Genomic DNA, 11118 nt, shown 5'->3' on the forward strand with positions numbered 1-11118 from the left:
ACATCGTACCCAATATTCAATAGTTTTGTGTGTATGGCTATGGGTGTGTGTATGTATGTCTAACATAAGTATGTATGTTTGTATTCCAACTTCACTTCACGTGCATCTTCAACTCATTCGCCTCCTTAAATCTCAATTGAAGAAAATCTATTACAATTTATTGTTATATAATCCATGTTATTGGTGTTGTTTTGCTATTGCTTTGGTGCTTGCACTTCGTTGCCAATGATGATGGCAAGCAAAAGTACCATTGGCTGAGATTCAGTATAAACATGACTCCCAAGTGTTTGGCGCGCACGCGCATCACACTCAATAGCGCTGAGCGCCCATCGCTCACTCTCAATTTCATTCATTTCATACGTAAGACCCCAAATTGTGTTTGTTTTTTCTTACTGTTATTTGTGCTCTTTTCTATGCGCGCCGTCTGCTGAACACTTACAGCCCAACACAACGCGCAACCGCCAAACGTTTAGTGAAGCGTTGCTTTTGCCACTGCGCTCAGGTGTTTGTTTTCTAAGTCTAATCGTTGGTTGTCGTTTTTTTTCGCTGATGTGGCGCTTAGTAAGATGCGAAAACTCATTTTTTTGTGAATTTTTTCTCACAGCTTTTATGGAATTATAGCAACGGATGCGGATATTCACCGTTAGGTTTTTATACAACATTTGTCTTAAATTCAGGTGAATACCTTTGGCGCTACTGCATCGCCTATAATGACTGCAACTTGATTAACACAAGCACTTAGAGACACGCACACCCATACACATATTAACTGTATGTATTTTTTAATAATTAGGTGTGTAACGAAATTTGCAGTTTTTAGAAGTTTTGTAATAATTAATAAATTACTTTTTACAAAACTGTGCTGTGCCGTGAGCTGTTAACTAATATTTTGGACGCGAAGCAAAATAAACTGTGGAAAATGCCAAGTTGGTCAATTGTGCGGTGGCCGGTATTGTGAGTAAATGAAGCATTGTAGGGCGCGCGTGTGGGTAACAGTTGGAAAATACTATAAAAATATTTTAACATTACAACGAAGTGTGCTTTATCGAAGAATGTGCAAACGTTTTACTCGCTGATTTAAAAGCATTTTCAATAAATACTTGCTTAGAAAATTGTTAAAAGTGTGAGCCAAGTGGCCACCCGCGCGTGTCTACCATTCGGAAGTGCACTGACTTGAAACCTGGGGTACGAAACACCAAATAATTCTTCTTCTTGATTGGCGCGATAGCCGATTACGCGATTTTGGCTGAGTTTAACAAAACGCAGTCGTTTCTTTCTCTTGCTAACCGCGCCAGTTGGAAACACCAAGTGAAGCTAAGTCCTTCGCCTCCTGATCTTTCCAACGTAGAGGCGATCTTCCTCTTTCTCTGCCTAGTGGTAGCGCATCGAATACTTTCAGAGCCGTAGCGTTTGTTTCAATTCCTCACCAAATAATAGAAAAATGTTCTCTTATGGCGATCGCTCCTCAATAGACATTGCAAACCTTCGAGTGCATTTCCGCCACGAAAATGCTTCACATAAAGAAGCATCTGCCGCTCGGAGGCATGGTTAAATTTTATATCTCCTCCCCTCCATTTGTGCAGAAAACATTAGGACGCACACCACAAATAGGAGGAGGAGCTCGGCCTAAATATCCAAAAAGGGACTTAAACGCCAAATATAGCCAAAATAATTTACTTAGAAATTCTCTTCATAATTCATTCAGTCTGTCTAATGGAAGTGTCACCGTCGTAACTTAGAAACTATTTGACCAAATCGATTCTAACAAACTGCATTGTAAGGGCTTTCTTATAAATAATAATAAATAATTGGCGCGTACACTTCTGTTAGGTGTTTGGCCGAGCTCCTCCTCCTATTTGTGGTGTGCGTCTTGATGTTGTTCCACAAATGGAGCGACCTACAGTTTCAAGACGACTCCGAACGGCAGATATTTTTATGAGGAGCTTTTTCATGGCAGAAATACACTCGGAGGTTTGCCATTGCCTGCCCAGGGGCGACCGCTATTAGAAAAATGTTTTTATTAATTTTGCTTTCACCGAGATTCGAACCAACGACTTCTCTGTGAATTCCGAATGGTAATCACGCACCAACCCATTCGGCTACGGCGGCCGCTTTTTTATACGTCGTTAAAATACTTACACCCCCCCCATCCCTTCATATAACTCCCGTTTGATGTTAATTAACTTAAAATCGCTAGAAAATAGAAGATCTATACTCTCGCTGTCTTTTGTTTTTAGTTTAATTAAAGGTGATATTGATTGTTCATCCTTATTAAACAATATTCCTTTTCATATTCCTATTAGATCTCTCCGAATCACTTACCCCTTTCACCTTAAATTACTTAACACGAATTATGCACGTAATGCCCCTCTTGCCCGCACTTTAAGAGAATTCAATGAGATCTCGAGCTCTATTCCGCTTGACTTTTCGATGTCAAGGAATGAATTGTATGAGTTCCTAAACTTTTTTTTTTGATTTATTAATTTAATTATTTGTATTAATTTAAGCTTACACTAGTTCAAAGTAGTCTGTAAAAACCTGATTATGTTTTAGACTCTTAAATAAATAAATAAATAAATAAATAAATATACTCAATAAAATCTATAGTCATCATCAAAACCTATAATGGCTTCACATCTTCGAGTCATACTCTGTATGTATTACCCTTCGAGTTTTTGCTTAACTATTACCCAAACAATTTCAATAGAGTTCACATGAGGCGACTGGAAAGAACAACAACATCCAACATTTCAATCCCATTTTGATCCCATTTGAGGCGGCCGCCGTAGCCGAATGGGTTGGTGCGTGAATTCACCATTCGGAATTCACTGAGAGGTCTTTGGTTCGAATCTCGGTGAAAGCAAAATTAATAAAAACATTTTTCTAATAGCGGTCGCCCCTCGGCAGGCAATGGCAAACCTCCGAGTGTATTTCTGCCATGAAAAAGCTCCTCATAAAAATATCTGCCGTTCGGAGTCGGCTTGAAACTGTAGGTCCCTCCATTTGTGGAACAACATCAAGACGCACACCACAAATAGGAGGAGGAGCTCGGCCAAACACCTAACAGAAGTGTACGCGCCAATTATTTATTTTTTTTTTTTTTTATCTTTTTACTCTATACTGGGGATTGCTGACCTCTTGTAAAATCCAAGGTTGACTAGTTCTTCCAAACATCCTGAGAGCTTGGGGTAGTAATGCTTTTTGGCATTTTTTTTTTCATCAAAACTGCATTCAAATGCATTCATATTAGCGGTAAATACAATTAAATGGCCAAATTCTTTTTCGGAGAAGCACCCACAAATATCAACCTTAAATGGGTGCTTAACAGTTCGTCGAAGTTGTAGATTTACAGCAGTACACCAAGACCGACGTATATAATTATTCGCCCAAACGGAAGATACAGGATCCGTGAAGATTACGTTTGCCCAATTCTGTTTCGAATTTGCCTTAACCCACGCAAGTTTTTACAATGTGCTCCGGAATTTGAGGTCTACTGCACGTAAACGTCCACGAAATATGTCTTTGGATACATTAGCACCACTTTTCCTTAAAACTACTCCAGCTTTACGCGACGATAAGTTCGGCTCTGTCGCAAACAAATTAATGATCTTCCGATTATTTAGGTTAGGTTAGGTTATGGTGGTAGTCTGTCTGTACGTCCAACTCACTTAGACCTTACAGGTCCAGTGTGATACCACTGTGTGAGACGGGAACCTTGTTTGTTTATCTTCATGAAACCATTTTGTGACTCTTATGAAGCGGAGGATTGGCCCAACCCCCACGGCAGACAGTTCTGTGAGAGTATTGAAAAAGTGTTTAGCTAGACAACCTGCTCTGATTTTAGCTAAGGCTGGACACTTGCAGATGAAGTGCTCAACTATTTCTTCCTCTTCCTTATCTCTACAGAGTCTACAATATTCATGGGAGAAAACTCATAGTCTCGAGGAATGCCTGCCAAATAGCCAATGACCGGTTGTAAAGGCAACGACCTGCGAGATATCCTCTCTTGAGAGGCTATAGTAACCTAGCTGCTACGCATGTGTCTTCGTCCCTCTATGCCCTATTGGCCTCTTCGATAATGTTATACTTAATTATTAATTTGCTCGTGGCCAAAGGTAACCCTAGTAGATAGTAGCTTTTGTAGCTATCTTACCGGCTTTACAATTTGCCACAATGGCTCTGTGCTCCGGAACACAAATACGACACTCATATCGTTTAGGGCTGCCCGGCCTTACTGTGTAATCTTTGATCTTAGTATAGCCGTATTCATTGATTTAATGGCCGCCTGGTTATCCGCGAATATATAAATACATAATGGTTTTTGTTACGGGATGCGTATTTAGATCTTCTTCCTGATCGACGCTGTAGTAATCTGGTAGATGAACGGATAGTTCCTGTCCTAATTCCTTGGAAAATACTCTATATCCAACCTTATCGTCTAGTTTGGAACCATCAGTATAGAAACATAATTCCCGCCTTCTCCATGGCCTTGGTGTCTGCCACTCTCTTCTTGACGGTATGTTCGTTTTGAGAAGTCTGTCAAATGTGAGTCTAGGAATAGAATAGTCTATTTCTTGTTCCGATTATTCAGAGTGTGCAAAATAGAAGCGTGGCCAAACCACCGATGTCTCCATAGTGCCATACTTTTAAGTCGAAGCGCCGAAGCGACGAGATTTAGTGCGAACAAATTGATTAGCATTTCTAGCGCTTTGTTTGGGTAGTGTTTAAAGCTCGAGAGATGTATTAGAGAGCTGTTCTTTGGACCTCATCCATGATTTTAGCGTAAATCGCCTTTTGAGCAGATGACTATCACGATGACATTCAAGTATTCCATACAATAAGATTGGCTTAACTACAGAAGTATAGAGGCAATGTGTAACGCGAGGTGTTAGTCCCCATTTAATATCAACCGCTTTTTTGCAAGTATTTAATGCATCGTGGCCTCCTTTAGTGTTTCCTCAATATTAGGTTTCTACGTGAGTTTCCTATCTAAAATGAGTCTTGAGTACTTGGCATTCTCTCTCAAGGAAATCCCACACCCTTAAAAACCATTGGGCAGATTATAGAAAGCCTATGTTTCCTTGTAAAGAGAATTATTTCAGTTTTTGCGGGGCATATACCGAGTCTCCTATTCTCAGTCCAGTTTCTAAGCATGGCCGTGTTAGAGCGCAGAATATCCATAAGGGTGTAAGGATATTTGCTTTTAACAGCAATTGCTAGAGTCGTGCTGCCTAATTTAGCCGTTACCTTTCTTCTAACGAGTATAGCTTCTATCAGGGAAAGAACGTGTGGTTCAACTCTAAAATCTTCTAAATCATCTACTATAGCGCTTACAGACGCAACTATAAACTGCGCAATAAACTCTAACGTGGACAGCCAAGTGGCTGCAAAAGCGATAAAATCATACTGTGTATCATCCAAAAATGTCCACGAATGCAAGGAAGCAACAAGCGAGTTCGCTCGTAACAGCAGGTTTGGTGTTTATTGGGTTCTTTGGCATAAAGACATAGAGGGAAATGAGACAGTGGATGGAATAGCTAAAGAAGACGCGAGACTTGCTGGAGATCAAATAAGTCAGATACGACACTCATATCCCTGCGCACAAATCAAAAAGAAGTAGAGGGATGCATGCTAAGAAAGCCAAAAGCTATATGGCTTAGCTGAAATAATTGCAAAAGTGCCAGGATCATGTCGTCCCCTTAGTATAACAATAGCCTATGTGCTCATAGGCTATTATTTTTTTATTGAATTTTTGCATTCTCCATCGTCGATTTTATATGTGGTCAAAATTTTGTCAAATTCTAGTTCCACAAAGTGGGTGAAAACGTCAGTCAAAAACTTATAAATATTTACAGACATAACGAGATTTGAGTGAGAGCTACTTTTGACAAAAAGTTTGAAATTCATTTTCTCAAAACATCAAAAACTTTATAGGCTATTTTAATACTAAGGGGACGATGTGTAAACACACATATGATGAAAAGCAAACTAAATCGTTAATATCGTTCGATAGAAGGAACTGCAAAACTTTAGTTGTATACTAACAACACACTGCCTAGATGCAGCACACTCTTACAAGCTAAATTTAACCTTTAACGACGTTTGCAGGAAATGCAGTGATCCGGGTACAAGAGAAACCCTCGAGTATCTTCTATGCTACTGTCCGGCTCTCTGGAAAACTAGACTGTGCTACTTGGGCTCTCTTAGCTTTGAAATGCTAGAATCAGTCCTTGAGCTGGAGGTTGAGCGACTCCTAAAATTCGCGAACAGTACGCGCATCTTGAGTGATGCATATTTGGGATTCTGATCGCTATGAACCAAAATGGTCTCTGCGTGGTTTCAGTTTTAGGTATAACCTAACCTAACCTAACTCACTGCGGCGTTTGCCTTTATATTGTTGAAGGCGCCTTGAGTGTCTACAAAAGCAACCAAGGCAAAATAGAGTCGCGTAGAAAGAATAACAAAGAAAACGTTTTTGCAGAACGATTTATCTTTTGCCTCAAAATAGGCCTCAGTCTCAGCGATAACCTGTGCAGTGTAAAATTAAAACTCTAAATTCTTTTTGATCCATTGTTTTGAAAATAACAAAAGTAGCGTCATTCTTAGCAAAATAGTTCACGAACTAATGAATATCATGAAATTTTAGCAGCTGTCTTCTTAAGCTTAGTACTAACTGAAAAAGATGTGAATGCAATAAAACTAGTGCCCTTTTGGCTAGATTGTAAAAAGTGGTGTTTTGGCGGTAGCGAAAGGTAATGCAAAGCTTGCTGCAATTGATTACTGTACTGAAAACTGGATTGACTCTTCACCTGATCCGTCAAATTTCTACCCGCATGTAAATGTAATGCGTGGAATTACTAATTTCAGTTTTAAATTTGTATGGGCTATTTAACCCTCTATTATTGGCTGCCGCAGTAGCCGAGTGGGTTGGTTCATGAATAGTATTCGGAAGTGCCTATCTTCGAATCTCCGGGCACGCAAACAATGGTATATTTCAGCCATGAAGAAGTTCCTAATAAAAAACCGGCTGAAAGGTCCCTCCATTTGAGGAACAACATCAAAACGCACACCACAAATAGATGGAGAAGCTGGGCCAAACAACAAATAGAGGGTATAGGGTGAAGGAAAAAAAAAATCCATTATTTTTATTTTTTTTTTTGTGCAAATGGTTTGAAACTATTTTATGGTCGATGGGATGGACATATCGGCCAACTTCGATTAGTTCTGTGATTTTATCGATATTTTCTTCAACATCGAAAATGCCTGAACGGAGTCGACGAAACCAGAATAGCACATAATTTGCTGTTAGAGTATCGGCACCATGAACGTCATTCACAATTTCAGCAGTATGGCTTGCATTTTTGCCTTGATCAATAAAAAACTGTAAAATGTACCGAATTTTCTCTTCGTTGACTTGCTTTAATTCTCAACTGAGAAGCAAACAAATTTTTTAGTGTTAAATGTCACCTTGACAAGGAGCGCAAACCTTAAATTGTTTGATCGATACTTAACGAGATATCGATCACTGTAGCCATCTATCGAGAAAATAATGGATTTATTTTCCCCCCAAACTGCAATTGCCAAACCCCTTTACTCCCATTTTAATGAAATTCTCATAAATGGCGTTTTCGTTACGTTTATTTTTTTAAATTCGAAAATTATATTTTAATTTTGAAGTACATAAAAGTATTTCGAATTTCTTAACAAACATTCAACTGTCATCAAAGTTAATTGCATTAGTCATACCAATTAATTTCAGTCCGGAATCTAGCATTTAATTTAATAAACCATCATCATCAATCCAGGCATTGAACGTTCCATTACATCCTTATAAGTTTCTTCCCGTAATGAAGCGCGTAGATAAGGCCAAAATAATGGATGACCCCATTTGATGTAAGTGCTCTTCGCAAGCCACATCTGTACGTCTTCATCCAAGCTTTCGATGCGATCTATGTCATTGTAGATTATGACTATCAAATGCTTACACATTAAGGATAATACAGATATGTGCGCCTTGCGGACTTTTTTGTCTGACCACATTTTCAGAAAATTTTTCGAAAGCACCACCATTGTACGCTGCGATTCACCCACTGAACGTTTAATTTGCTTTGTAAAAGATTCTCCAATAATCCAATCACGTTTAGGCAGGCACAACTTATATTTGATAGGACCATGCTCAAGTTCTGCTACCAACTGCTTAGTGATGAAAGGTTCGTCAAGCTGTGTATAGAAGACAAATGTATCGTATTTTTTATTGGAAGAACGCACAACGCTTCTTTTGTATTGCTCATAAATTCGTGCACAAACTATGCTCACGATTTGTATTACTATCAGTATTACGACAAAGTGGACCAAACAATTGCTTTCAATTGGACACATTTGGTTGTCGGATACATTCTTCATAAATCTGAGACTTATTTCCGATGATTTTACAATGCAACGCATGTGGCCCATATCTTGTTCAGCGAATTTCGGTCGTTCTGCTACATTTTTTGCAAACTCCACCAATGGCTTTGCCTCACAATCACAGATCCATGGGTTGTGAGCGAGGTAAACTGTCTGTAGCCTAGTGCTACTATTGAGGAAATCCACAAGACTCGCATTGAGTCGCTGCAACTGGTTGTGTCGTACATCCAAGTACTGCAATTTGTTCGGTAAGTTACCAACTTCGATGCTTTGCAATTGATTTCCGGGCGCTTGCAGTGCTAGGACATCAGCATATCCAGTTGTAGTGTTAAGGGGTAGCTTCGTAAGTTTATTATGCGCCACATTTAGCACGATGCCTTTGAGTATGGGTAAGTGTGGTAATTTTGGCAGATGCGACATGTTGCTGTGCGAACAGTTCATGAAAAGTATCAGATCAAAAGGACGCACCAAACACTCGCAGTTATTCGGACATAGTTTCATTTGCGTAAATTCTTCATCCAGTGGGCAAAATAGCTCCGTTAAGCTGAGATCCATTACACCTTTCCCCTTCAGCGTTGAGGGACCCACACACTTTAAATTATTTGCAATGATTTTAATTTTAGTCAACTTTTTAGAATCGCCGAACATAAATTTTAAAAAGCGGAATAGTACGCAATCGCAGTAGATTGGATTGCTATTTAGATCGATGAGAATTGCTTTAGCATCGTTGAATAAAATAAAGTTCTTGATGGTTTTAAAGTCGATTTGCTCTATGAGATTATGCGTGAGATTAACTTCAAGCCCATTTCTGCTGATGAAACGCAGGTCGTGATCTGCGAAGGCATGGATTTTGTTATAGCTGAGATCGAGCTTGCGTAGCGCGAGCAGCTGTGCCCTCCAGTCCTTGTGCAGATACTTTATACTGTTATTGCGGAGATTAAGTTTTTCGAGCTTAAATAAATATCGGAAGGGCGAGCTGGTATAATCAATAAGGCCACTGGCGTTGGCGAGGCCGATTTGATTATTTTCTAATTGCAGTGATTTCAAGTTGGTTGTATCACGGAAAGCGTTGAAGTTGATGTTGATCAAGTTATTGTTGTTCAGATACAAATGCTCGAGATTGGATAATGGGCTGAATAGCTCACTGGAAAAAAGAAAAAAAAAAGAAATGAATTAATTCACATTCTAAATATATTGAACTTTGTGTTAGTTGTAGTTTAGCAAAGACCTACCTTGATATCTCGACGAGTTGATTGTGTGATAATTTCAGCACGCGCAGATGTTTTGTGTTTTGGAAGAGTGTGTCCGGTAGTGATTGCAATCGATTGAGTGACAAGTCAAGACTTAGGAGCTTCTGTTGATCGTTGAGCAAGTTTTTCGGCAATGTTGTCAGCAGATTCTTGTTCATGTTAAGGCTAGTAATTTTAGTTGAATTTTTAAACAGATCCATATGTAGGGTTTCCAAGCCACAGCTGATGTGCACTGCCTCCAAAATTGGCAAATTCGCGAATAGTCCTGTTGGCAGACTTTTCAGTTGTACTTTGTTGTTCTTGAGCTTGAATACTGTGAGTTGCTCGTTTGCCGCAAATAGTCCCACGGGCAATTCGTGAATTCGATTCCTATTTAGGTTTAAGCTCGTCATATTGCTGAGTAGTGAGAACACATCATGTTCCAAACTCTCAATTTCATTAGATTTCAGATCTAATACAGTTAGAGTGTTGACGCCACGAAAAACTTCCTTATTAAGTTGACGCAAATTATTTTTCCGTAAATTGAGATGCTCAAGTTTATGTTGATTTTTAAATACGCCATTTGGTAGGTGTTCCAAAAAGTTGTTGCCCAGATCCAGATATTCTAAATTTGGTAATGGTTCTAAAAAGCGTTCGCTCAAAGTACGATTTTTAGCGCGCAGTTCCAACCAAATGAGGTTACTTGGGTTACGAACTAAATAATCTGCCGAGTTTTTCAGTGGTTTCGAATTTAGCTTCAAATTTTGCAAATACCCCAGACCACTTAGATGATACTTCGTTATGTTGGCGCTATGCTCGTCAGTGGCGTACGTAAGGTAAACGACTTTTGGTATACCAAAGTGCGTAAGTAGCTCTACTATTGGTTTACTTTCCGGTAAGGGACAATGTTTAATATGTACGATTCTACTATCACCAATTTTCATAGATGGTAAACTCTCATATTCGTTCGCTTTAGTGTTGTTACATTCGATCCTTACATATTTTCCTGGTTTGATGTATATTTCGAACTTGCCACGGGATTTGGGTGCGACGCACTCGAGTATAAAACGTTTTGATAGCCTTGATATTAATGAGCATTGACAGAAAGAGTTGGTGTTTAGCGCTTTGCAATCCTCCATTGTAAAGTTGCCGTTGACGTATGAGACTTGTACAGCGAACAATAAAACGAAGAAATAGAAAACACACCTCGGTGGTTTAAAATGTACAAATCGCTCTAGATAGTCCATGCTGGTGAGATATCTCGGTATTTCTCGCTTTGATAGTTGTGTTATCCTCGTAAAAAGATTTTAAACTAATTTCAGTAGCAGCTTGTATGACGTATTTATACCCTGATTCGCACATACCGCAGTTATCTCAGTTATCCTTTCTCTCTACCTACGCAAGGTTTGCTAGACGTATGTATGTATGTTTGCACATATGTCACTGCGTATAGAAAATTAAGGAAAATCCCACTATTATGATT

At 39.1% G+C, this 11118-nt stretch overlaps 1 protein-coding gene across 1 annotated transcript; it reads right to left on the reverse strand.

The window, feature by feature from the left end:
- Window positions 1–7779: 7779 nt before the first annotated feature.
- LOC129236887 (protein toll-like) lies at window positions 7780–10774 on the reverse strand. Its single transcript, XM_054871171.1, has 3 exons — window positions 9639–10774; window positions 8317–9550; window positions 7780–8220 (listed from the first exon to the last, which is right to left on the reverse strand). Exons 1-3 carry the CDS (start codon window positions 10772–10774, stop codon window positions 7780–7782), a joined length of 2811 nt encoding a protein of 936 aa, XP_054727146.1.
- Window positions 10775–11118: the final 344 nt, after the last annotated feature.

This window comes from Anastrepha obliqua, chromosome 1 (assembly GCF_027943255.1).
Source record: "Anastrepha obliqua isolate idAnaObli1 chromosome 1, idAnaObli1_1.0, whole genome shotgun sequence".
Classification (NCBI taxonomy): Eukaryota; Metazoa; Arthropoda; class Insecta; order Diptera; family Tephritidae; genus Anastrepha; species Anastrepha obliqua.